Source organism: Chanodichthys erythropterus, chromosome 16, assembly GCF_024489055.1.
Source record: "Chanodichthys erythropterus isolate Z2021 chromosome 16, ASM2448905v1, whole genome shotgun sequence".
Taxonomy (NCBI): domain Eukaryota; kingdom Metazoa; phylum Chordata; class Actinopteri; order Cypriniformes; family Xenocyprididae; genus Chanodichthys; species Chanodichthys erythropterus.
The window spans coordinates 14,258,922-14,286,810 of NC_090236.1; the positions used below are offsets into that span (position 1 = coordinate 14,258,922).

At 41.8% G+C, this 27,889-nt stretch overlaps 1 protein-coding gene across 5 annotated transcripts; it reads left to right on the top strand.

The window, feature by feature from the left end:
• On the top strand, positions 1 to 27,122 carry LOC137002836 (voltage-dependent calcium channel beta subunit-associated regulatory protein). 5 transcript variants are annotated; one of them, XM_067362743.1, is made up of 10 exons: positions 1 to 103; positions 4,031 to 4,093; positions 9,179 to 9,324; positions 9,678 to 9,739; positions 18,299 to 18,464; positions 18,662 to 18,833; positions 19,034 to 19,171; positions 20,292 to 20,478; positions 21,929 to 22,124; positions 24,661 to 27,122. In XM_067362743.1, exons 2-10 carry the CDS (start codon positions 4,055 to 4,057, stop codon positions 26,225 to 26,227), a joined length of 2,673 nt encoding a protein of 890 aa, XP_067218844.1. In that variant the 5' UTR covers positions 1 to 103; positions 4,031 to 4,054; the 3' UTR covers positions 26,228 to 27,122. The 5 variants fall into 5 exon arrangements, with proteins under 5 accessions (XP_067218844.1, XP_067218846.1, XP_067218849.1 ...); XM_067362745.1 differs by having other exon boundaries at positions 9,206 to 9,324; XM_067362748.1 differs by lacking the exon at positions 9,179 to 9,324.
• Positions 27,123 to 27,889: the final 767 nt, after the last annotated feature.

Below are 27,889 nucleotides of genomic sequence, written 5' to 3' on the forward strand. Positions count from 1 at the left end.
CCGGCTGCCATTAGGATGAAATGTAACGCGCCTGCCGGAGCGTCGTGCCATTGGTGAGCGCTTATAACGCGTCCCTCGCGCGGACAGCATGCATTACAAATAGGTGAGTGATTCCCCCATTCACGCGCGCTGATGTTTAGCGACACATCTGGCACTCATCTGTCTGCCTGCATTTAACGCGTTTGATTTAAAACGCATTATTGCATTGAGGACGAAGCGCGCTCTGAATACGCGTCTCTGGGTTCCGCTAAGAATGTAACTGTGTCCGTGATGATGGAAATGTGTGTTACGCGCGTCTCTCGTGATCATCGACTTTTCACCGCCCTGCGCGGGACGCGTCGCGATGCATCAACATTTCAAAGCCACTCGATCAAAACAGAAATAGTGACGTAAGCGCCGAACAAACCTCGCGCTGGATTAACTGTAAAACGCTCGTGCCTCAACGAGCAACAAAAGACTGTTGTGTGAGTTTCAGACTGCAGAGGAATCATTCACCTCACACTGGCTTTATGTAATGCTCTCAATGCATTCACATGTACAGATCTCATGAAACCAGCTTACATCATCCCATCACACGCGTCACTACTCATTTCATTTAGTTAATTATTATAACTGACTAGCGATAGACTTGTACATACTGGCCAATGTTTGCATATTCTGAGGTTATTCAAAATGTAAAAAATATTAAATATTGTGCATAATTAATGTTTAGCCTAGGCCTATACATATATATATATATTAGAGATGCAACGATATATCGGCCAATTATCGGTATCGGCCGATAAAAGCAAATTTTCACACTATCATCCTGTCAATCAAGAGAGGGACAGAAAATGCACTGAATTTGTGCTTTGTGTAACGAAAATGCAACGAAACCAGTTTGATGTTCAATATTGTTAGGAATCATATGAATTAATAACATTCAGAAGTTCATTTAATCTTCATAATTTAATGCGTGTTAATATTAATTTGAGAAATGTGTTTGTTTATAACTGATAGCAGTTACTCTGAAACAAGTGGATGAAATGGAGAGAATAAAGTTTTTATTTGCATTTCTATCAAAATATAATAATTAAAAATATAATGATTAATTAAGAATTATAATGAAATTATCCATTTAAAAGAAGGTAGAACCCCCAAACTATCGGTATCGTTATCAGGATCGGCAGAATAATTACATTTAGAATTATGTTTAGTACATTTTTATTTAAATGATTACAACCAATTAGAGAGGTCGAGAAAGTACCAAGGAACAGTCCAGTAAGGTGTGAGAGTCACTATCAAGCACCATTTAAAGGTGGGACATCCTGTTCTGACACACAGGAGCACATGGTGTGAGAAGAAGGCGAGATTTTTTGCTTTAGTTATCTTATTTAAAAGGACATGAACTGTACATAAAAATATGTGTGTGTGTGTGTGTGAAGGTGTAGAGAAGACTTTTGTCAGGTTTTATGAATTTATTTTATTTTGCATGTTCAAAAATTCAGTTTTTCTTTTGGTTGCAACGTTGTGCGATAAGGTGTACTTTTCGAAGATGTTTTAGACAATACCTCACATTGGCCATAATGTGTTATAAGAAGGGAAGATGCAGGGTTCCTGCAGAAACACCCAAAGTGAAGTGCAACAATTGTAACATACACCACTATGTCACAGCAGAGAAGAAGTGCTTTTTGAAGTTTCATATGGAGTGAAATCTTATCACATGAAGTACATTATATGGCATGACATGATACAGACCTATGCATGTATCAAATTCAATATATCAATGTCTTTCAAGTGTTTTTCTCTTTTTATTTAATGATTTCTTGACATTTTTAAAAAAAAATTGTGATTTTGATAATTTTCTCTATGCTTCTGTACCATTGTTGCACAACGTTGCCCTGATGCGACGGAATTTTTATTTTTATTTTTTTCAAAAAAGTAAAAATTAAATAAAATGTTCCCAAATGAACCAAAAAATTATGTGGATTTTTTATTTTTTTTTTTGCAGTAGAGGGTTAATCGGATATATATATATATATATATATATATATATATATATATATATATATATATATATATAAAATGTAAATTCTGGTATTTTATCAGCTAATTTTTACTTTTACCCTTTACATAACTATATAAAATATAGGCCATCGTTGCGTTGGTCATGTGACATCCTGCTCTCCAGATTTCAGTCATTAATGAAGGCAGCCGGCTGCAGATGTGCAGTGTCCTACTTTTCTGCAGCTCTCATCACTGCTTCACTGACCACCACAGCATCCTCTATCAATCCCATAATGCCCCAGATGACATCAGCGGGCATCTCTTGTGTGTGTATGTGTGTGTGTGTGTGTGTGTGTGTGTGTGTGTGTTGGAGCAGTAGTTTTCCTCATGAATACTCAATGTTCCGTCGGACGCTCAGTTTCCCAGCATCACACATGCACAGGAAACATCGGCTCAGTGTTTAATTGCGATTGTGTGTGCGGTTAGAGTTAAAGAGCTCTAATGAATGCAGAATGAAGCGGACGTTTGAGTGTTTTTATGGCTTCTAGTTCACTGGAAGTGTGTGTGTGTGTGTGTGTGTGTGTGTGTGTGTGTGTGTGTGTGTGTGTGTGTGTGTGTGTGTGTGTGTGTGTGTGTGTGTGTTTGAGCAGCATCAGTCCTACCAGAACTTTACAGTCCGGTGCATCTTGAGCCGTTTCACTTCAGGACACACATCACATGACCTACATCATACAAAAGTAATCAAAAATCACATTTATTAGTAACTATAGTAACTATGTAAAAGTTACTAGTAACTATAGAAACTATGTAAAAGTATTAATGACATTTAGACTGAGGTGTACGTGATTTAGCAGCCAAACACAGAACACACACTGGGTTAATGTTGCATCACAATTAGCCAAATTACCAAGTGAAGGATGAATGTGTGTCAATATACAGAAGAGTTTGATTCTAGACACTATGAGAAGTGTTTTCTCATCCCTTTTAAAAGTTGATTAACTTATTAACTTAATTGAGTTTATGATTGTATTGTACGATTTGATGATTTGCATTCAGTGATGTGTTTCTCTGCTGTCTGTGACCCATTAGAACACACACACACACACACACACACACACACACACACACACACACACACACACTCACTGACTGAATGTCTCACTCACTGATTCACTCACTCACTGATTCACTTACTCACTCACTGAATGACCCACTCACCGATTCACTCACTCACTAATTCACTTACTCACTCAATAACTGACTCACTCACTGATTCACTCCCTGACTCACTCACTGACTTACTCTCACTGACTCACTTACTCACTCACTCACTCAATGTCTGTCTGACTCACTCACTCACTGATTCACTCACTCACTGACTCATTAACTCACTTACTCACTCTGATTCAGTCACTCACTGATTCACTCACTCATTGATTCAGTCACTCTCACTCACTAACTGATTCACTCACTCACTGATTTGCTGATTCACTCACTCACTGATTCACTCACTCATTGATTCAGTCACTCACTCACTAACTGATTCACTCACTCACTCACTCACTGATTCACTCACTAACTGATTCACTCACTCACTGATTCGCTGATTCACTCACTCACTCACTCACTCACTGATTCACTCACTTATTCACTCACTCACTCATTGATTCACTCACTCACTCATTGATTCACTCACTCACTGATTCACTCACTCACTCACTAACTGATTCACTCACTCACTGATTCGCTGATTCACTCACTCACTCACTCACTGATTCACTCACTCACTTATTCACTCACTCACTCACTGATTCACTCACTCACTCATTGATTCACTCACTCACTCACTGATTCACTCACTCACTTATTCACTCACTCACTCATTGATTCACTCACTGATTCACTCACTCACTCATTGATTCACTCACTCACTCACTGATTCACTCACTCACTTATTCACTCACTCACTCATTGATTCAGTCACTCCCTGATTAACTCATTTGCACGGTCTGACTGCCTGTCGTTCTCTCCTCTGTTCTTGCAGGCGTCACACACACGCTTCTGGATCATGAGTGATGAGTCTCCATTACAGACCCGTCTCACCACTGTGAGTACAACAATCACAACTCTAACACTGCAAACACGCGTCACACACACACTCTGGTTACCACACTTACCCATTCATTTCTATGTGTAAAATGGGGAGAAGTCCAATAAATAGTTGCTTTTTGGTGCTTTTTTTCAATTAAACAGAAACACAATAAACACAGCATAATATATGATCGCAGTTAAACTTTAATGATCAGAGGTTCAGTGTTCAGATGTATTCAATGTTATTTGATTTGCATGTCAAATGCAGGTGAGAAAATATTCAAACTTTCTGGAAGTGTGTCTTCATTTCCCTCATAGAAATGAATGGGTAACTATTAGATAACATGGAAAAACACATGCAGAACATCATCATGAGAAACGGCTTCAGTGCTCCCCGGAAAACTGCAGACTACATGTTTTTCTCTCTTTTGGCATTTCTTCACTGAAAGTCCATCTTGCTGTTTGGAGATGCACTGAAAATCTGTGAGAGAATCTGTTTCATTGTCTGCGGACGAGAAAAACAAGAACAGCTTGAGTTATTGGGTGTGTTCAAAACCACGTCAACCTGTACCACATATAAGAGTACTCAGTATGCAGCATGTGTTCGTCCACAGCATCCCACCGTCAGCAAAACCTGGAACAATCCGTGGATTCGAAAACTCTGGGAAAGGCATAGAAATTCATATAATCTTTAAATATCATGGACATTTTTAGCTCAAGAAAGGTTTATTGTTATTATCAATGTCGAAAACTATCATATTTTTTGTGGAAACTTACATTCTATTTTTCAAAAGAACAGCATTTTTTAAAAATGTAATCTTTTGTAACATTATAAACACTTTTACTGTTACTTTTGATCAACTGAATGCCTCCTTGCTGAATAAAAGTAGTAATTTCGCTTTAAAAATCTTACTGACTCCAAATTTTGAAAGGAATACAGTTAGTTCTAGTTCTCGAATCTGATTGGCTGAGAGCCTTTTCCTGTCATGCAATAGTCTACTAATATCACACGCAAACCGTTTCACAATTTGCATCACTCCGTGTGTTTCTGCCGGATCTACACTGGCAGCATTTCTCACAGCGAGCGTCAGAGAATCAAACCCGCTGTAATTTTACAAATACTACCGTTATTGTGTCACGTAATGTAGTTTTAAGAGTTTTTAGGCAAGAATATAGTTGTTTAGACCTAAAATATGAGATGTATATATAGGCATACAGCCTATTTGGCAATTTATTTAGACGTTTTGGGAGATGTGAGCTCCAGGCTGCCGAGAACAGCTTCACCTCAGCCAGTCCTTCAGGAAGTTGCCGCTTAGGTCGATAGTGGTTAAACATGAGATATAATAAGCTTTAGGTATATCAAAAGGGCAATCTTTGGTCTTCTTAATCAATTACTTTGCCAAATTGATTTGCTCTGGAACAAGGGCAAAGTTAAGTTTCATAACTTTATATATTTTTGTAACTTAATCCTGTACTAGAGCGCTGCATTTGTGCTTTTGACTTGTTTGTTGTGTTTATTTCCTATTGTACAAACTTCTTATACGTTTCTACTGGCTATTATTGTTCATTTTAAATATTATTGTTCATAAATAATATTTTATGTCATACAAATAATATGCCGTATTTGCGACTGTGATTTTGACGTGCCTATGGCCTAATCTCAGTCGTGACCGAGCTATATTGCGCTCCTGCTCGTGATCTGAAGTCAGTTTGTATTTCACCTGCTCTTCAATGAGGAAGCACCTCAGGTGAGGGAGGGGCCACGGGGAGGCTGTTGCCATGGAGACACTGATCCAGGTTGCTCCCACTGGATGGAAAGTTTGACCGCACATGAGGGAAGCCCCTTGGAGGAGCTTGTTTTTATCACACTAAACGTTCACGAGCGTACACACGTGCACATTAAAGAGAAAGATCGCTAATAATGTTTATATTCTCCACAGAAAGTGAAATCAGATTCACACAGACTCTCTCCTCAGTGAGCGCAGCACATGCGTCGAAGCTCAAGGCCTTATTCTCCAAGGCCTAATTCTCTTAGTCTCTAATTTTAGTGCACTGTGTCCTGGTTTCTCATTCAGAGAGAGACAGAAATCGAGCTGAGGATCTTTCATCAGAGATTTGATTATGAACAGTCTGTCAGCGCTTATTAATCAATCATCTCTCACAAAGGTAATTGTATAATCCAGCGCTGCTGAGACACTCGATAACTCTCAAATGTCTGCAGTACAGACTGTACATTCTGCAGACGTATCGGACAGATGAATAATGGATATTTAATGAAGGATCTTACAGTATATCAGTGCTGCAGTGAGACAGAGAGTAGTAAACAAGGTAAAGAGATAGTAAGATCATTCTGTCATCATTTTTGGGTGTTTCAAAGCAGCTTCACAGTAATAAACAGAAAAATAACAGAATCAATGATGCAAACATCAGATATGAGAGAAATTCAGATTCAGCTGTAAAGCAGCTCTTAGAAGACAATACAGAGTCATTATTCAGATCAGTTCAGTTCAGCGTTGATTCAATAAAGGTGTCGATGTTGCAAAATTCATCAATTACAAAAAATAAACAAAATCAGAAAAGCTATCAATTAATCTTTTTTTTTTTAGTTCTATTAATTGGTTTGTTCCTTTAAGAGATTTAAATATGCATTGGTTTTGTTCTAAATATTAATCGGTTTTGTTCTAAATATTAATCGGTTTTGTTCTAAATATTTATCAGTTTTGTTCTATTAAGAGTTTTAAATATTCATCGGTTTTGTTCTAAATATTAATCGTCCCCCCCTAAATATTAACCGGTTTTGTTCTAAATATTACTTGGTTTTGTTGTAAATATTAATCAGTTTTTTACTAAATATTAATCGGTTTCGTTCTAAATATTAATCAGTTTTGTTCTAAATATTAATCGGTTTTGTTCTAAATAGTAATCGGTTTTGTTCTAAATATTAATCCTTTTTGTTCTAAATATTAATCGGTTCTGTTCTAAATATTAATCAGTTTTGTTCTAAATATTAATCGGTTTTGTTCTAAATATTAATCCCCCCCTAATATTAACCAGTTTTGTTCTAAATATTACTTGGTTTTGTTGTAAATATTAATCAGTTTTTTACTAAATATTAATCGGTTTCGTTCTAAATATTAATCAGTTTTGTTCTAAATATTAATCGGTTTTGTTCTAAATATTAATCAGTTTTGTTCTAAATATTAATCGGTTTTGTTCTAAATATTAATCCCCCCCTAATATTAACCAGTTTTGTTCTAAATATTACTTGGTTTTGTTGTAAATATTAATCAGTTTTTTACTAAATATTTATCAGTTTTGTTCTATTAAGAGTTTTAAATATTCATCGGTTTTGTTCTAAATATTAATCGTCCCCCCCTAAATATTATCGGTTTTGTTCTAAATATTAATCGGTTTTGTTCTAAATATTTATCAGTTTTGTTCTATTAAGAGTTTTAAATATTCATCGGTTTTGTTCTAAATATTAATCGTCCCCCCCTAAATATTAACCGGTTTTGTTCTAAATATTACTTGGTTTTGTTGTAAATATTAATCGGTTTTGTTCTAAATAGTAATCGGTTTTGGTCTAAATATTAATCAGATTTGTTCTAAATATTTATCAGTTTTGTTCTAAATAGTAATCGGTTTTGTTCTAAATAGTAATCGGTTTTGTTCTAAATAGTAATCGGTTTTGTTCTAAATATTAATCGGTTTTGTTCTAAATATTAATCGGTTTTGTTCTAAATATTAATCCCCCCCCCCCCCCCCCCTAATATTAACCGGTTTTGTTCTAAATATTAATCGGTTTTGTTCTAAATATTAATCCCCCCCCCCCCCTAATATTAACCGGTTTTGTTCTAAATATTAATCGGTTTTGTTCTAAATATTAATCGGTTTTGTTCTAAATATTAATCGATTTTGTTCTAAATATTAATCAGTTTTGTTCTAAATATTCATCAGTTTTGTTCTAAATATTAATCAGTTTTGTTCTAAATATTCATCGGTTTTGTTCTAAATATTAATCGGTTTTGTTCTAAATATTAATCGGTTTTGTTCTAAATATTAATCGTTTTTTTTCTAAATATTTATCAGTTTTGTTCTAAATATTAATCGGTTTTGTTCTAAATATTAATCGGTTTTGTTCTAAATATTACCCCCCCCCCCCCCCCAAAATATTAACCGGTTTTGTTCTAAATATTAATCGGTTTTGTTCTAAATATTAATCGATTTTGTTCTGAATATTAATCGGTTTTGTTCTAAATAGTAATCGGTTTTGTTTTAAATATTAATCGGTTTGGTTCTAAATATTTATCAGTTTTGTTCTAAATATTAATCGGTTTTGTTCTAAATATTAATCGGTTTTGTTCTAAATATTAATCGGTTTTGTTCTAAATAGTAATCGGTTTTGTTCTAAATATTAATCGGTTTTGTTCTAAATATTTATCAGTTTTGTTCTAAATATTAATCGGTTTTGTTCTAAATATTCATCGGTTTTGTTCTAAATATTAATCGCCCCCCCCCCCCCTAATATTAACCGGTTTTGTTCTGAATATTAATCTGATTTGTTCTAAATATTAATCTGTTTTGTTCTAAATATTAATCGGTTTTGTTCTAAATATTAATCAGCTTTGTTCTAAATATTAATCGGTTTTGTTCTAAATATTAATCGGTTTAGTTTAATTAAGTCATTTAAACATGAATCAGTTTTGTTCTGAATATTAATCAGTTTTGTTCTATTAAGAGATTTAATAATTGGTCTTGTTCAAAGTGAGAGTAAGTGATTGTCAAAAACTATTCATCTCAATCTCAAATTATGTATAAAGCACAATTAAAAACAACAGCAGTTGAGCATTGTGCTGTAATGACTCAAGTTACAAATACAATTAAAAGCGAGTGATGCAAGACAAAAAAAAAGCACTCCGACATGCGGCTTCTTGTGTGTTCTGGGGGTTTCTGACTGTCCGAGTCCTGTGATCTTCTGCCTCCTGACCAGTACGCTGGAAGAAATGCACAGAAAACTGAAAAATTGAAAGTTTTCTGTGAAATGCACTGATGTGTGGAGCATGACACCGATCTCAGACTGACAAGCGTGTGCATGTAACAGGACGTGCCTCTGGTGTCGGGTTCTCAGGAGAACTACGTCTTGCTGCTGGTGATGCTGTGTGTGTTCGCCGGCGGGACGCTGATCGTTCTCTCCGTCCTGCTGATCTTCTGTCACCGCTGCTGTCGAGGAGAACGACGCTACTCCAGGTGAACGTTCACACATCAAAACCTCCTCATTCATTCACACTCGCCTGCATCACGTCAGTGATCTGTCCAGTTCACACAGGAGCTGTTATTCCTGAAGAGCAGAAGATGATGCTGTTATTCAGTCAGTAGAAACATCTCTTCATGCATGAGGGTCCATCAGCACAGAATGTCACTTTATTTACTGGAAAACTGGACTAGACAAACTTGTTCATCAGCACATTTAGTGTGTGTGTGTGTGTGTGTGTGTGTGTGTACAAACTCTGAACAAATCAATAATCTCAGATGCTTGAATTCAACAGATGAATGACATTGATATTCTCACATGATGTTGTTTGTGTTTGTTTCATGTTCAGAGCCAGTGATGACCTGGAAAAAACCAACACTACATACGTAGAGGAGAGTCAGCCGACACAAGGTGACTGAACACGAGTTAATAATGATTCACAACCAAATTAATATAGTCAAGGCAATAAGGAGATTTTGATGGTCGGTTTTGTTCTATTAAGAGATTAAAATATTTATCGTTTTGTTGTATTAAGAGTTTTAAATATTTATCGGTTTTGCTGTATTAAGAGTTTTAAATATTTATCGGATTTGTTCTATTAAGAGATTAAAATATTTATCGTTTTGTCGTATTAAGAGTTTTAAATATTTATCGGTTTTGCTGTATTAAGAGTTTTAAATATTTATCGGATTTGTTCTATTAAGAGATTAAAATATTTATCGTTTTGTCGTATTAAGAGTTTTAAATATTTATCGTTTTTGCTGTATTAAGAGTTTTAAATATTTATCGGATTTGTTCTATTAAGAGATTAAAATATTTATCGTTTTGTTGTATTAAGAGTTTTAAATATTTATCGGTTTTGCTGTTTTAAGAGTTTTAAATATTTATCAGTTTTGTTCTATTAAAAGATTAAAATATTTATCGTTTTGTTGTATTAAGAGTTTTAAATACTTATCGGTTTTGTTCTATTGAGAGTTTTAAATATTTATAGTTTTTGTTCTATTGAGAGTTTTAAATATTTATCGGTTTTGTACTATTGAGAGTTTTAAATATTTATCGGTTTTGCTGTATTGAGAGTTTTAAATATTTATCAGTGTTGTTCTATTGAGAGTTTTAAATATTTATCGGTGTTGTTCTATTGAGAGTTTTAAATATTTATCGGTTTTGTTCTATTGAGAGTTTTAAATATTTATAAGTTTTGTTCTACGGAGAGTTTTAAATATTTATCGGTTTTGTTCTATTGAGAGTTTTAAATATTTATCGGTTTTGTTCTATTGAGAGTTTTAAATATTTATCGGTTTTGTTCTATTGAGAGTTTTAAATATTTATCGGTTTTGTTCTATTGAGAGTTTTAAATATTTATTGTTTTTGTTCTATTGAGAGTTTAAAATATTTATCGGTTTTGCTGTATTAAGAGTTTTAAATATATATCTGTTTTGTTCTATTGAGAGTTTTAAATATTTATCGGTTTTGTTGTATTAAGAGTTTTAAATATTTATCGGTTTTGTTCTATTGAGAGTTTTAAATATTTATCGGTTTTGTTCTATTGAGAGTTTTAAATATTTATCGGTGTTGTTCTATTGAGAGTTTTAAATATTTATCGGTTTTGTTCTATTGAGAGTTTTAAATATTTATAGTTTTTGTTCTACGGAGAGTTTTAAATATTTATCGGTTTTGTTCTATTGAGAGTTTTAAAGAGTTTTAAATATTTATAGGTTTTGTTCTATTGAGAGTTTTAAATATTTATAGTTTTTGTTCTCTTGAGAGTTTTAAATATTTATCGGTTTTGTTCTATTGAGAGTTTTAAATATTTATAGTTTTTGTTCTACGGAGAGTTTTAAATATTTATCGGTTTTGTTCTATTGAGAGTTTTAAATATTTATCGGTTTTGTTCTATTGAGAGTTTTAAAGAGTTTTAAATATTTATCGGTTTTGTTCTATTGAGAGTTTTAAATATTTATAGTTTTTGTTCTCTTGAGAGTTTTAAATATTTATCGGTTTTGCTGTATTAAGAGTTTTAAATATTTATAGTTTTTGTTCTATTGAGAATTTTAAATATTTAGCGGTTTTGCTGTATTAAGAGTTTTAAATATTTAAAGTTTTTGTTCTATTGAGAGTTTTAAATATTAATCGGTTTTGCTGTATTAAGAGTTTTAAATATTTATCGGTTTGTTCTATTGAGAGTTTTAAATATTTATTGGTTTTGCTGTATTAAGAGTTTTAAATATTTATCGGTTTTGTTCTTTTGAGAGTTTTAAATATTTATAGTTTTTGTTCTATTGAGAGTTTTAAATATTTATCGGTTTTGTTCTATTGAGAGTTTTAAATATTTATCGGTTTTGTTCTATTGAGAGTTTTAAATATTTATAGTTTTTGTTCTACTGAGAGTTTTAAATATTTATCGGTTTTGTTCCCTTTCAGTCGGTCACGTTCGACGTACGTCAGTAGTGACCGACGAATTGGGATATCGCTAGAGAGCCCCTATCAGCTTCGAGAGAACTAAAACAAGCCAATGGAATTGGCGTGCGATATTTGCATAATGCGCACCTCCCCTAACAGGTGGATATAAAAAGGGGGGCAGATGCAATCGCACTCTGTCTTTCGCTTCGGAGCCTACCTGGTGTCCTGCGGCTGTTTGAACTTCAAGCCTCTGAAGAAGTTTCGGCGCTTGTGTTGGTGTGACGACGCCTGCAGCGAGGTCGCGAGTTGGAGTGAGCCGGGTGGAAACATCCAATGTTTTCCCAGCGTTCCGCTGTAATTCCACTGGTTGGTCTGCGATTTGGTCTGGTTCCTCCTGTGTTTTTCTAAACACGTCGTGACGCTCCCTGTGTGTCTTGACACAAAAGAGCTGAAGTTTCCCCTTCTAAAAGAGCTTCACAGACAGACACTGCGTCTTTTTCAAGATGTCATTCTGTCTGTGCGTTTCTGGAGGCGGTCGTTTCCTATCCTCTCTGACGGCCACGATCACTTTCTCTCATGTCTGCTTAGCGTGCTGAGACTGTGTTTGTGGGTGGTCATATTTTCTTATGGAAATATGTCCACGTCGGCGCGTTGTTTGCTCGCCTTTCTCGTAAGGGCTTGAGCGCTCAGCGCGCCGTGTGCCGTCGAATTGCCGGCTGACAGCGCGCGTTGCCACGGCAACCCTGCGCGCTGTCTGGCGCTCTAGATGCACGGTCGAGACTCGGCTGCCTTTTAATGAGGTGGAGTCCCCTCACTTATTCCCCGATCTAGTTATTTTTCTGAATCAGAAAAGTGCTACTTTGGTTAATAAGCCTGGGTGACCAGAGGATCACAGTGGGGCAATACCCGCCGACTCATTCTCCGTGGGCCCCCCACTCCTCTAGTGCATCGCAAACATGTTGTGACTATGTTCGTGGGTGGATCATGTTTAGATACATGGCCACGTCGGTGCCCAGGGTGCCGTGTGTCGTCCAGTTGGGCGGCCACGTTCACTGTCCAACATGGCTGGTAGCTTCTGCATGTGTTGCTGGTCCTCCTTAAAATAAATATGGAGGACCTAACATCTTAGTCAGGGCTCCAGCAGAGGATCAGATGTCGACTGCTACATTGGAGAGAGTATTGTTGGGCTCTGAACATGAAGATGAGGCTGAGCGTCCCACGGTTGTGGCGTGCTCATGCTGAATCGGATTCAGACTTGGCAACCATGCTTTCCCGGGCCCCTGGGGGTGTCGTGCGACGCGTACTCGCCTTGCCGCGCCCCCTGGCTTAGCCCGGATGTGCATGAAAAAACTTGGCAGTTTGTGGCCTTTTTTGGCGTTAATATGGAACGCCAAGAGGGTCATAATCTGCACTACAAGTTTTTTCTCTCACTACCCCCTAGGGTGGGGTGGCAGTGCTACGGGCACACCACCTCTGCCCTGCATGAGTCTTGGCCCCTGGCAAGTCTGCAGTAGGTCAAAGCACTCATTGCATGTGGGTAGTTCTGAGTCGGGGTTGAGCTACGCAGGATGCAAATCAAAGCGCAGGCCCCTGGCCAGACAATGTCCACCATGGTGGTCCAGAAACACCCCTGGCGAGTCTTGCTGGGATGTGCCGTCGTCAAAGTGTGCTTTCTCGATGCGCTCATCTCACAAACTGGCCTTGAACCCAGCCCGCTCAACCCGCAGTCACCTGACTAGCGGGAGACGGTCCTGGAGATATGGCGACCTGGAGCTGACGTAAACGGTTCTTTCTCCCCGGAGGAGGGCCGGGTGGAGAATTGGTCTGTTCCGCCGCTGGCTCTCCGGAGTCCAGCGGTACCCACTAAGAACTGTTTTCCGATCCTCTACGTCCCAAGAGTGTGGCTGGCGATGTGCAGCGCCCCGCGTTGCTACTCCCAGCCCCCTCTCACCTCGCCAGCAGGTGTCAGTGTGTTGGTGCAGGCCGCGCCCCGTGTGCCGTCTCCCATACGCACTGTTACCTCGCAGAGTCTGATCACACTCTGGGCCGCTACCACGCCGCCCGAGTCGGGTCCCCGTACTCTGGTTCGCTGCCCCACCCCCGGTACGTCTGTGGTGCGTTTGGTTCTGCTGGCTCGGTGTCTGGAGGCCTGGTTAGTGCCCCCAGCCCGTTCCGCTGGCTCATGCGTACTATCAGACTCGGCTATGCGATTCATTTCGCCCGGTGTCCTCCGGCGTCCAGGGGTGTCCACTTCACTTAGGTGTCGTTGGACATTGCACCTGTTCTCCGAGTGGAGATTGCTGTCCTCCTGGCGAGGGATACAATCGAGCCGGTCCCTCCAGCCGAATTGAAGTCAGGTTCAGCCCTACTTCATTGTACCCTAAAGGGCGGTGGGCTATGGCCAATCCTGGATCTGCGCGTCTTGAACCGGTACCTTCAGGCTGCCGTTTAAGGTGCTCATGCAGAAGCGCATTTTCGAGTGCGTCCGTCCCGGGGTTTGGTTTGCAGCATTCGACCTGAAGGATGCATACTTTCATGTCTCGATTCTGCGCTCGGGTCGAGCATGTCAGTACAAACTCCTACCCTTCGGGCTGGCCCTGTCGCTCCACGCCTTACACGGTTGCGGAGGTGGCCATTGTTCCCCTCAAGGAACAGGGCGTTCGCATTCTCGACTGCCTCGACGACTGGTTGTTCCTGGCCAGCTCGCGAAGCAGTTGTGCGTACACAGGGAGATGGTTTAGCTCACCTCAGCCTGTTGGGTCTTTGGGTCAGCTGGGACAAGAGTAAACTCGCCCCCGGGCAGAGGATCTCTTTTCTCAGTCTTGAGCTAGACTCGGTCGCCTGGATTGTGCGCCTCTCTGAGGAGCACGTCCAGTCGGTGTTGACATGCCTGAGTTCGCTCAAGCGCAGGATGGCGGCCCCACTGAAAGACTTCAGAGGCTCCTGGGGCATGTGGCATCTGCAGCCGCGTTTCGCCGCTCAGGTTGCTCCATATGAGGCCGCTCAACACCGGCTCCGCGACTGGGTCCCGAGATGGCCATGGCAGCGCAGCACGCTCAGTGTCCTCGTGACACGGCGCTGCCGCCCTACCCTCGTCCGGTGGTCGGACCCTTTGTTCCTGCGGGCGGGAGTACCCCTTGGACGCTGTGGTCCACACAGATGCCTCTACCACCAGATGGGGGGCCATGTACAACGGGCATGCGGTTCGGGTCTTGGACGGGGCCTCGACTGCATTGGCATATCAATTGCCTCGAGTTGCTAGCAGTATGTCTTGCACTGGGCCGCTTCAAGGAGCTGCTGTCAGACAAGCATGTACTGGTCCGCTCGGACAAGCACGGCGGCCGTTGCGTACATCAACCATCAGGCTGGTCTACGCTCCCGTCGCATATCGCAACTCGCCTGCCATCTCTTGCTATGGAGTCAGAAGCATCTGAGGTCGCTTCAGGCCACTCATGTCCCAGGTGTGCTTAACCGTGCAGCCTACGAGCTCTTACGGCAGCCTCCACTTGCGGGCAAGTGGCGGCTCCATCCCCAGGCGGTCCAGCTGATCTGGCACTACTTCGGCGAGGCCCAGGTAGTCCTGTTGCCTCCCCAGGAACTGCCCTCGGCCAGTGGTTTTCCCTGACCGGCGAGTCGCTCGGCACGGATACCCTGGCACTCAGCTGGCCCCGGGGCCTACGCAATATGCGTTTTCCCCCAGTGAGCCTTCTCGCACAGCTCCTGTGCTAGGTCAGGGAGGATGAGGAGCAGGTCTTGTTAGTGGCTCCATATTGGTCACTCGGACCCGGGTTTCGGACCTAATGCTCCTCACGACAGCCCCTCCTTGGCCGATTCCTCTGAGGAAGGACCTCCTGACTCAGAGATGGGGCTTCCTATGGCACCCGCGTCCCGACCTGTGGAACCTCCACGTGTGGTCCCTGGACGGGATGCGGAGGTTCTGGGTGATCTCCCGCAGGCGGTCGTAGACACCATCACTTCCGCTAGAGCTCCTTCACGAGGAGCCTCTATGCGTTGAAGTCGAACCTATTCGTTGAATGGTGCTCCTCTCGCAAGACGAGAGGACCCCCGATCATGCTCGGTCAGATCTGTGCTTTCCTTCCTGCAAGAGGGCTTGGAGCGAAGGCTGTCTCCCTCCACCCTCAAGGTGTATGTTGCCGCTTCGCTGCACATCTCCATGCAGTTGATGGCAAGCCCTGGGGAAACACAGTCTGACCATCAGGTTCCTGAGGGGGCGAGGGGACTGATTCCTCCTTGCCCACCCTCCTTACCCTCTAGGGATCTCACCTTAGTTCTTAGCTAACTTCGGCGTCATCCCTTGAGCCTTTGCAATTAATCGAGTTAAAAGTACTGTCTCTTAGACCGTCCTCCTGGTTGCATTGGCCTCATGTTAAGAGGGTTGGGGACCTGCACGCATTTTCGGTCGACGAATCGTGCCTGGAATTTGGGCCTGGGGATTCTCACGTCTTCCTGAGACCCCGGCCTGGATATGTGCCCAAGGTTCCTACCACTCCCTTCAGAGATCAGGTAGTGAACCTGCAAGCGCTGCCTTCGGAGGAGGCAGACCCAGCCCTAGCTTCGCTCTTTCCAGTTCACGCCCTGCGTGTTTACGTGGATAGAACTTGAAGCTTAGGACCTCAGATCAGCTCTTTGTCTGTTACGGAGACCAGCAGAAGGGAAAGGCTGTCTCCAAGCAGAGGATGGCCCACTGGTTAGTGGATGCCATCGCCCTGGCTTATGTTCCCAGGGCGTGCCTTGCCCGTTCGGGTTGAGAGCCCACTCCACCTGAGTGGCCTCTTCCTGGGCGCTGGCTCATGGCGCCTCGCTGACAGATTGTAGAGCTGTGGGCTGGGCGACACCCAACACGTTTGCTAGGGTTTTTAGCTTACGTGTAAGCTGGTTCTTCCCGTGTACTCGCTTCCACCAGCCGGTAGACGCGTTGAACCTGTGCTCGTGTCGGCTTGCAATGCCACTCCCGCCCCCTGGGCAGGATATGTGCATCTGTTGACTCCAGTCGTGTTCCCCGTTCGGTGAACCCTGTCGAGTTCCTCCACCTCCACCTTCGGCTCGGGCATTGCGGAGTGTCTGATGCCAGACCAACATCCATCTTCGATGTTGTCTGTTGGTTGGGTTCCATATGTTGCAATCCCTCTACGTGAGTGATTCCATATGTGTATTGTCCACGGTTACTCCCTACGGTGAGCCCGTGTCTTTCCCTTAGCAGAGCTTCTGCTTTCTCCTGTCAGATGAGTCTCCCCCTACTCAGGTGGAGCCATCCCAGGGACTCATATGCGTTCTGCCCTGCGGGCCAGTCCATATGTTTTCCATGTAAATTCCTTCCCCTCTGGGTAGGTAGTGGTTCCGCAGCGTTCCTTACGGGTTCGCTTCCCCAGTGTAGTCTAGTTTACTTAGTGGGTATATCGGAACAGCAGTAGACTTCCCGGCGTAAGCTCGCCCCCTTCTCCGTCCCCTTGGTGCGACGGGCGGCTAGAGCCTGCGCTGGGCACTGGAAGGGGTTTCGTAACTGTGGCGTTTTAGTTGGGATCCCAATTCGTCGGTCACTACTGACGTACGTCGAACGTGACCGACTGAAAGGGAACGTCTCGGTTACGTATGTAACCCTCGTTCCCTGAAGGAGGGAACGGAGACGTACGTCCCGTCGCCACAGTTTCTGTACCCTCGCTGCAGTGCGGACACCGGTTGTCTCCTCAGCGAAAAACAGAGTGCGATTGCATCTGCCCCCCTTTTTATATCCACCTGTTAGGGGAGGTGCGCATTATGCAAATATCGCACGCCAATTCCATTGGCTTGTTTTAGTTCTCTCGAAGCTGATAGGGGCTCTCTAGCGATATCCCAATTCGTCGGTCACTACTGACGTACGTCTCCGTTCCCTCCTTCAGGGAACGAGGGTTACATACGTAACCGAGACGTTCTGTTGAGAGTTTTAAATATTTATTGGTTTTGTTCTATTGAGAGTTTTAAATATTTATCGGTTTTGTACTATTGAGAGTTTTAAATATTTATCGGTTTTGTTGTATTAAGAGTTTTAAATATTTATTGTTTTGTTCTATTAAGAGTTTTAAATATTTATCGGTTTTGCTTGTATTAGGAGTTTTAAATATTTATCGGTTTTGTTCTATTGAGAGTTTTAAATATTTATAGTTTTTGATCTATTGAGAGACTTAAATATTTATTGTTTTGTTCTATTGAGAGTTTTAAATATTTATCGGTTTTGTTCTATTAAGAGTTTTAAATATTTATTGGTTTTGTTCTATATAATTAGTTTTGTTCTATTAAAATATTTAAATATCAATCTTTTTTTCTATTAAGTCTTAAATATTAACCAGTTTTGTTCTATTAATTTGTTTTGTTCTAAGTGAGAGTAAACAATTCTCAAAAAGCATCAGTGAAGATATGATCAAGTGTCTTAAGTAAAAAACAGTGAATTTCAAAGTCTGATGTAACATTTATCAAAAATAATTAGCAGTCATTTAAACAACATTCATAAAGCTCTTATGATCATCTTCCCTCCCTCCACAATTGTGCGTTATTGAGGTTTTTCATCTTCTTCAGACATCACCATCAGACTCGAGAGTGGCGAGTCGCTGTCCATTTCCAGTTGTCATGGCGATACGGACACGGATCATTTCCTGTCTGCGTCATGCACCGGACGACGGGTCTCTTTCAACGAGTCCGCCATCTATGAGCAGAGCGCCAAAGACCAGGAGAAAGGTCGAAGGTCAGACACACTGCTATAAAGGTCAAGTGTCAGATTTCCAAAGCACTGCTGAGCGTCTGTCATGTGTGTCTGTATTCAGCTGATGGTGATCACATGACCAGTCGAGTTCATGTTTTAGTTCAGAACCATAAAGAACAGAAAGGTGTGGAATGAAGAGGAGCTCAATACTGATCTCTCTCTCTCTCTCTCTCTCTCAGGTACACTCTCACAGAAGGAGACTTCCATCACCTGAAGAAAGCTCGTCTGACACACCTGCACATCCAGCCTCCAGCGCTGAAGATCCTCACCATCATGGAGTGTGATTCACCAGAGAACAGCATCACGGTCACTGAACAGCCATCACAACACCCGTCCCTCTCCATATTCCAGGTGACACACGTCAGTCTGAAGAACATCACTAATGTTGAAAATGCTCTAGAATGCACTAATTTGTCCAAAGGATTCTTCGTTACACTGGCTATATTCTGGAGTCTGATGCTCATGATGCCTTAAAATGCAGCCTATGTAGTCAGTGCACTAGGTTGAGGAGCAGAGCAAATAAATGTGTGTGTGTGTGTGTGTGTGTGTAGCCCACTGAGGGCCCCGTGCCAGAGGCTCCAGGATTGTGGAGCAGTCAAAACCTCAGCTGCGCTTTACCTGGAGACACACTCAACTCCAGCCTGAACACGAGCGCCGAACACACCGGAAAACCTGCCCGATCACAAACCGTGAGTTGTTTTGCCTTTCAGGTGGGCGTTTCTATAAGGGTGTGACGTCATGTGAAAACTACAGATGTTAAATTCAGCCCATATTATCCTCATTACCAAGTTAATTATTTCATTTTTGAGGACTGCTAGAATACATTTACACTAAAAGATCTCAATCCTCTGTTTAGTTCCTGTCTCTTTAAAAGTAAAACTATATAAGATTTGTAAGATTTATTATGTAAAAATGCATTCTCTTAACCCAGTTTATTGTTTGTTGACTACTATTAGTATCCCATTCATGGGTTTATATTCCCCAAAAGTGTAAACATTGAGCCCCTCAGGCACCATCAGAACATTGAGAGTGTCTGCTCAGATCTGTCAGTCACATTCAGCTCAGCCTATAGTGAGAGTTGGGGCGGAGTTTGTGGGCTTGGCTTATGTAGCAGGATGTGTGTTTGGGGCGTGGCTAATGTAACAGGATGAGTGTTTGGGGCGTGGCTACTGTAGCAGGCTGAGAGTTTAGGGCGTGGATTATGTAACAGGCTGACAGTTTGGGGTGTGGCTACTGTAACAGGTTGAGTGTTTGGGGCGTGGCTACTGTAACAGGGTGAGTGTTTGGGGCGTGGCTTCTGTAGCAGGCTGAGAGTTTGGGGCGTGGCTACTGTAGCAGGCTGAGAGTTTGGGGCGTGGCTACTGTAACAGGCTGAGAGTTTGGGGCGTGGCTACTGTAACAGGTTGAGTGTTTGGGGCGTGGTTACTGTAGCAGGATGCGTGTTTGGGGCGTGGCTACTGTAACAGGGTAAGTGTTTGGGGCGTGGCTTCTGTAGCAGGCTGAGAGTTTGGGGCGTGGCTACTGTAACAGGCTGAGAGTTTGGGGCGTGGCTACTGTAACAGGTTGAGTGTTTGGGGCGTGGCTACTGTAACAGGCTGAGAGTTTGGGGCGTGGCTACTGTAGCAGGATGCGTGTTTGGGGCGTGGCTACTGTAACAGGGTGAGTGTATACCTTTTAAATTCATTCACTGAACGTGTCTTTTTATGTAGGACTTTTTTATATTATCATTATTATTTGTTATATTTTGTATTCATTGTTATGTATTTGCTTTTTTTTTACCCTTCATTTCATGGATCTCTTTACCTCCAGATTGAGGTGATGAGCAGAAGCCTGCTGATGGACAAAGATTCCACTTCCTGTCCGGCTCAGGGCACCATGCTCCACTTCCTGTCTAAGCTCAGACGACATGCCAGCCTGGAGGGAGCGGGTCCGTTCTTCAGCGTCAAGAAATGGAGACTCGACACCATCCAGAGAGCAGCGAGCCTTGACATGAGAGGTGATGACCTGACACATGTATATAAAAAAATCATATTCTTCCTCAGTATTTTTGTCTTGTTTTCCAACATAATTATCTAAACATCCTTAAAACGAGGTATATTCACTTGAGAAACAAACTGACAAGAATTGACGGCTTGATTTCTGAGAAATCTCACCGAATGTTGTGAAGTTTATGCGCAAAAACTTCACAAAATGTTGTTAGAATTCTCCAAAAGAATTTTGCTTAGTATCTAATTATCTATTTTTTTAAAAGATGTTTAGATAATTGTGTTGGAAAACAAGGCAAAAATACAGAGTAAGAAAAACTTACGTTTTTGCGGTGTAACAAATAGGCTGTCCATATGTGTTGGTGACGTATCTGCAGTTCAGTTACTGAATTCATAAATAATAAATAATATTATTCAATAATAATTTAATTATAGTTACATATTAAGCATATAATAATTAATAAACAAATAAAAGAATTGAACATACTGTCCATAAGTCCATACTTCAACAATGATGATTCCTCATATGAACTGCAATATTGTTCAGAAAACACACAATCCAAAAGCAGTCTCCTTAAACAGTGTTTTACACCCGGAGAGCTTTTATTCAGCTCTAAATGAGCCTGGAGATGAGGAATCAATACCGGATCAATACAGGTAGTAGCTCAGTCTAGTTAAAGTCATGTGACTGTTGTGAGATCTGATTGGCTCACAGACTTTAACCAAGGACAAAATCTGCTTCCTGATGAATGAATTATAAAATAATCGCATTATTCTTCACCTGATGTGAAAGGTCAGTCAGTAAGGCTGCTCATTTCCTGCTTATGAGCAATAGATTGCATTACATGCAGTCATTAGTGAGGCCAAGGAGCTTTTTCACCTCTCCGTTTCAAAAGCTGCTGATCTGCTGACGTGAAGGCTGTTCCTGAAGAATAAGATCTGTTAAAACAATCAACGTATTTCAAAATGCACTGATAAGAATAGTTCCCAATTAAACACACCTGAAACAGCTAATCAAGGTCTTCGAGGTTACTAGATACATTCAGGCAAGTGTGTTTGGGTAGGTTGGAGCTAAACTCTACTGGATGATTTGAACATCCCTGGCCTAATTCAGGGGTGTCCAATCCTGATACAAAAATACATAAATAATTAAATTACTAAAACATAAACTGAAAATATAAAAATAAAAAGGTAAATACTATAATAGTGTTTAAATAATACTAAAATAACACAGTATCACATGATAACCTTATATTTTATTATAGTGTTATTTCTGTGATACCTCAGATGCGGCCTATGTAGAGTGTTTCAAATCAGATTTTTTTTCGTAGTTATGATGCTGCCTTAGAAGGTTTTGGAACAGAGCTTGTTTCTTTTCTGTCTGTGATTAAGTTAGTCAACAAAGGTCATCTCTGAATATTCTTACCTGGCTATTTCTGTTATTTTCTTGTATTCTTTTAGTTTCTCCACGGAGACGTGCATTTCAGAGGCAGCGGGCGGCCAGTGAGACTCTGGATCAGGGAGAAGAAAACGTACAGGGTGGAGTCGGTGACTTTCTGTTGCGAAAACCTCCTGCTCAGTCACAGATGGAACCGCCTAGACGTCTCTCAGCCGGTTCTTTGGACGCCACTGCAGGAGCTCCTCCTGCCCTCAGCAGGTACAGCCATGGCACCTTATGAGCTCCTGTCAAAATATCCTAGAAATTAGGGCAGGGTGTTCAATCCTGCAGGTTGGAGCAAAACTCTAGTATCAGGATTGGACACCTCTGCCCAAAACACTTGCTTGAATGTTTCTTTTAATCCTGGGGGCCTTGAATAGCTGTTTCCGGTGTGTTTAATTGGGGTTGGAGCTAAACTCTGCAGGACAGTGGATTTCCAAGATCAGGATTGGACCCCCCTCAATTAGGCCAGGGTTGTCTAAACCTGCTCCTGGAGGGCCAATCTCCTACAGAGTTTAGCTCCAACCTGTTAAAAAAACACTTGCCTGAAAGTTTATAGTCATCCCGAAATCCTTGATTAGATGGTTCAGGTGTGTTTAATTGGGCTTGGAGCTAAACTGTGCAGGATAATGGATTTCCAAGATCAGGATTGGACCCCCCTCAATTAGGTCAGGGTTGTCCAATCCTGCTTCTGGAGGGCCAATGTCCCATAGAGTTTAGCTCCAACCTGCCCAAAAACACTTGCTTGAATGTTTCTTTTAATCCTGGGGACCTTGAATAGCTGTTTCAGGTGTGTTTAATTGGGGTTGGAGCTAAACTCTGCAGGACAGTGGATTTCCAAGATCAGGATTGGACCCCCCTCAATTAGGCCAGGGTTGTCTAAACCTGCTCCTGGAGGGCCAATCTCCTACAGAGTTTAGCTCCAACCTGCCCAAACACACTTGCCTGAATGTTTCTAGTTATCTTGAAGACCTTGATTAGATAGTTCAGGTGTGTTTAATTAGGGTTGGAGCTAAACTGTGCAGGATAGTGGGCTTCCAGGATCAGGATTGGACTCCCTTAAATTAGGCCAGAGTTGTCCAATCCTGCTTCTGGAGGGCCAATGTCCTATAGAGTTTAGCTCCAACCTGTTAAAACACACTTGCCTGAATGTTTCTAGTTATCTTGAATACCTTGATTAGATGGTTCAGGTGTGTTTAATTAGAGTTGGAGCTAAACTGTGCAGGATAGTGGACTTCCAGGATCAGGATTGGACTCCCTTAAATTAGGCCAGGGTTGTCCAATCCTTCTTCTGGAGGGCCAATGTCCTATAGAGTTTAGCTCCAACCTGCCCAATCACACTAGCCTGAATATTTCTGGTTATCTTGAAGACCTTGTTTAGATGGTTCAGGTGTGTTTAATTAGGGTTGGAGCTAAACTGTGCAGGATAGTGGACTTCCAGGATCAGGAATGGACTTCCCTAAATTAGGGCAGGGTTGTCCAATCCTGCTCCTGGAGGGCCAATGTCCTATAGAGTTTAGCTCCAACCTGTTAAAACACACTTGCCTGAATGTTTCTAGTTATCTTGAAGACCTTGATTAGATGGTTCAGGTGTGTTTAAATAGAGTTGGAGGCCACATTTACACTGCAGGTCTTGATGCCGTTTTGTTGACGAAATCAGATTTTTTGACAACCAGCTTACATCTTCTATTAAAAGTGACCCATATCCAATATCTGCATTTACACTATACACTTGGCGAAACAACCCAAGGTGCACATACTGACCTGGAAAAGCTTAGGCTGAAAAGGAAGTAAAAACAGCGTGATTTGCAGTGGACACAGACGAAATGATAATACAAGATTTTGATTTCCGTACCATCTTTAAAGGTCAGCAAAACATTGGGTTGAGCCTTTGTTCTCCATTGCTGCATTGAAAAGAGTCATGTGATTGTGGTTGGTGTCCACCTGAGTTGATGTCATTCGCCACTTTCGCTATTTCAGTCACATATGACTCGCATTGACAGAGGAATATCCAATCTGTCCGCTTACATGGCAGACGCAAATGCACATATCTGATTCATATCAGATTTATTTCCACTTATGAATGAGGCCTGATACCCAACTGAGAATGTCGGCATCCATGTGCTTTTTTCCTGCTTACATGTTCACGGGTCATATCCGATCTGTGCCACATGGGAGGAAAAAAAATCGGAATTGAACTATTTAATGTAAATGCTGCCTAAATTCTGCTCAAGGGGGGTCAATGTCCTATAGAGTTTAGCTCCAACATGCCCAAACACACTTGCCTTAAAAGTTCCTGGTAATCCTGAAAACCTTGATTATATGTTTCAGGTTTGATTAATTAGGGTTGGAGCTAAATATATTGACCCTCTAGGAGCAGGGTTGGACTCTCCTGAATTAGGGGATCTTAAGGCACCTTACCATTCAATTTCAGGAGTCACAGTCTAATTTCAAAACAGTCCTCCATTCATCTCAAATTTTCAGCAACTGCATATGGTGGCAAATCTTTGGCAAATTGAAATGGCTTGTTGCTAAATTCTTTGAAAAATTCTGCAAAATACTGATTATTAATTTGTCAGGAACAATCTAGAATTATCTAACAATCTAGAACATCTGAGATTCCATTTTCCCCACCACTTCTATTAGAAATATGGCACATTTTCATTTACCTTAAAATTACAATGTTTACCTTTCTGTCTGGAGAGTGTGTTGGCAAACAACATCATGCTTTGGGCTCTGTTTCCTGTCTGTGCAGGTTAGAGGTAGAGGCTGTAATGGAGCTCAAATACAACACAGATGCAGTGATGAAAGACACAACTACAGCTTTCCCCTCATCCCAGGGACCTCTGGATGGTGAAGAGGATGGACAGGAGATGATGGCTGGAGCATCAGGAGGTAGCGGTGAAGAGTTTGGTCCGGCGAGTCATCAGGAGAGTCTAGAGCAGCCCAGCCTGTACCGAGACATCTGGAGCTTGAGAGCATCACTGGAGCAGTACGCGTCCTCCGACCTGAGCAGCAATGACAGAGACTCCACTCGCAGCGATGCAGACAGCGTTTGCTCGGCAGGAGCATCAAGAGCTGGTGTCCCCAACTACCAGTCGCAAGACATCGATGACGACATGGACGGGGATGGTGAGCTGCCATATGACGATGTGGTCAGGGATTCCGGGCAGAGGAGAAATGGACGGGACAGCGTAGACTCTGAGAGAGGCAGCGACGGAGAGACAAACAACCGGAAACTTCTGCAAATGGACAGCGGCTATGCCTCTATCGAGGCTCCTTGCAAGGCTCCAGAGGAATTCAGGCTGTTCGGAAGTGGCTCTGCAAAGACCGCTTCAGAACGTCGTCGCTTTTTCACCAATTCTGGCCGTAAAGGCACGGTTTGCGAGAGTTTTGAGGCTCGGCTGTTTAAAGAGGAGCTTGAAGATGAGGCATCGGAGAGCAGTGTAAGTTTGGAGGCAGAGGCTTCTCAAGAACAACAACCTGTGACCAAACCCAGGCCGCGATTCCGTCGCCGAGACTACAGTATTGATGAGAAGACGGAGGCGCTGTTTAATGAATTCCTACGCCATGATCCCCAGTTCGACCAGCAGGGTTCACCTTCATTGCGTCACCGCCACCGTTCACGTATCCATCTCCGGAAGCAGTGGCAGCGCAGCAAACAGTACAGCGACCCTGGTACCGCTAGATACTCGCCATCCCTAGAGCGACAGCGCTGCTACCCGCTACGCAGAGGCGACAGCGCCAACTACCCCTTGGACACACGCTACCATAGTACCTTGCCTCGCATCGCTAGTGCAGCGGATGAGGAGGGCAGCGAGGGAGCAGCAGGTACAGAATCGCCCGAGCCAGAAACAGCTGATCCGGAGCAGGAGGGTGCTGGTCCGCCCTCAGCTGCAGAAAGCTCTGGTCCAGACTTGGAGGAAAATGCAAACAACAGCAGCAACAACACAAGCCGACATTTCTTTTCATCGCAATCGCAGGACAATGGTGCCAGGGACTGTGGGATACTGGAGAACTTTGGGACCACTGCTCAACAAGCCGATTCACATAAACATTCACAGATGGAGGTCGTGGACCTCGGTGGGTCAATGACCACATTTAGTTCTCATTTGCATTCACATACAGACAAACTCATGCCAGACCCTACTGATCTGGATCAGGATTCAGACTACATGCATCACACCTATACTGACATAAGTCCGTCAGACAAACTGGTGTCCACGCTGGACGATCGGCTCTACTCTAACCTGAGGACTCAAAGAGGAAGTCAAGAGTGTGTCGTGACAGTAAGCCACACCTCACCAGATCTAGAAGAATAAAGGGCTGGTTACACCAAGAATGATAACTATAACCATAAAGTTTTAATAATCTCTCTAACTGTAACGATAACGACAAAAATATAGTTTTTCCTCCCCAGCTGATGAATGATAAAAACATTGATTTCCAATCAGAATCCATTTCACTTTAAAGACTTCAAGCATTTAAAGCAGAACATGACAAAACTGCAGCATGCATTTATATTAAACAGAATGTCCGCTGATGTGGATGCTAATATAGTAATTGTTATAGTTATCGTTCTTGTTCAGAATAGTTTGGGTAATGTTTTCAGATCTGTTTTTTGAATGACATTAACTTCGTTTCCACCGACAGGGTGCTGGTGCTGTGCTAATAACATCTTCATCATGTAAAAACAACAACAACAACAACTCAATCTAGCAACACTGACACCAAACAAAACTAATCACACTCATTATAATTAACATTCATCACATTGCATCATGTCTCCGGCTGCTTTTTTTTGCCATTAAAAAAAAACACAAACCCCAAATTTTATTGATAAATATCCAAAGGGATATTTTATTACTAGGAATTTTATTTGTTTAAACAACATGTAATATAATAAATGATGATAAAACATGTGTCAAAAAGAATTGTAAAAAGTGATAGTTTGTGGATAGGTTGAGCAGTAACGCTTACTCAATGATGGTTCTGAGTGAGTTCTGTAGATCCGGTGGGCGAGCACCAGCACCGGTCCTGTGGAAGGAGAAGAGCAAACATTACAATGAGAGAAATAACTCTACTTCAGTAGAACATGAAACAAGATGAATATGTATTCTGGGAACAGTAGCAATAAATTTTTGGATTTTAAAATACCTTCTCATAAAATACAGAGCCAAGTACAGGTGCTGGTCATATAATTAAAATATCATCAAGAAGTTGATTTATTTCACTACTTCTATTCAAAAAGTGAAACGTGTATATTATATTCATTCATTACACACAGACTGATATATTTCAAATGTTTATTTCTTTTAATTTTATTTTATTATAACTGACAACTAAGGACAATCCCAAATTCAGTATCTCAGAAAATTAGAATATTACTTAAGACCAATACAAAGAAAGGATTTTTAGAAATCTTGGCCAACTGAAAAGTATGAGCATGTACAGCACTCAATACTTAGTTGGGGCTCCTTTTGCCTGAATTACTGCAGCAATGCGGCGTGGCATGGAGTCGATCAGTCTGTGGCACTGCTCAGGTGTTATGAGAGCCCAGGTTGCTCTGATAGTGGCCTTCAGCTCTTCTGCATTGTTGGGTCTGGCATATCGCATCTTCCTCTTCGCAATCACATAGATTTTCTATGGGGTTAAGGTCAGGCAAGTTTGCTGGCCAATTAAGAACAGGGATACCATGGTCCTTAAACTAGGTATTGGTAGCTTTGGCACTGTGTGCAGGTGCCAAGTCCTGTTGGAAAATTAAATCTGCATCTCCATAAAGTTGGTCAGCAGCAGGAAGCATGAAGTGCTCTAAAACTTCCTGGAATACGGCTGCATTGACCTTGGACCTCAGAAAACACAGTGGACCAACACCAGCAGATGACATGGCACCCCAAACCATCACTGACTGTGGAAACTTTACACTGGACCTCAAGCAACGTGGATTGTGTGCCTCTCCTCTCTTCCTCCAGACTCTGGGACCC

What these genes read in the sequence shown, in the direction of transcription:
- LOC137002836 (XM_067362743.1), top strand. Translation starts at nt 4,055, where the DNA reads ATGAGTGATGAGTCTCCATTACAGACCCGTCTCACCACT. An exon ending in GGAGAGTCAGCCGACACAAG is followed by an intron (nt 9,740 to 18,298) that starts GTGACTGAACAC and finishes CATCTTCTTCAG; the next exon opens with ACATCACCATCAGACTCGAG. An exon ending in CGTCCCTCTCCATATTCCAG is followed by an intron (nt 18,834 to 19,033) that starts GTGACACACGTC and finishes GTGTGTGTGTAG; the next exon opens with CCCACTGAGGGCCCCGTGCC.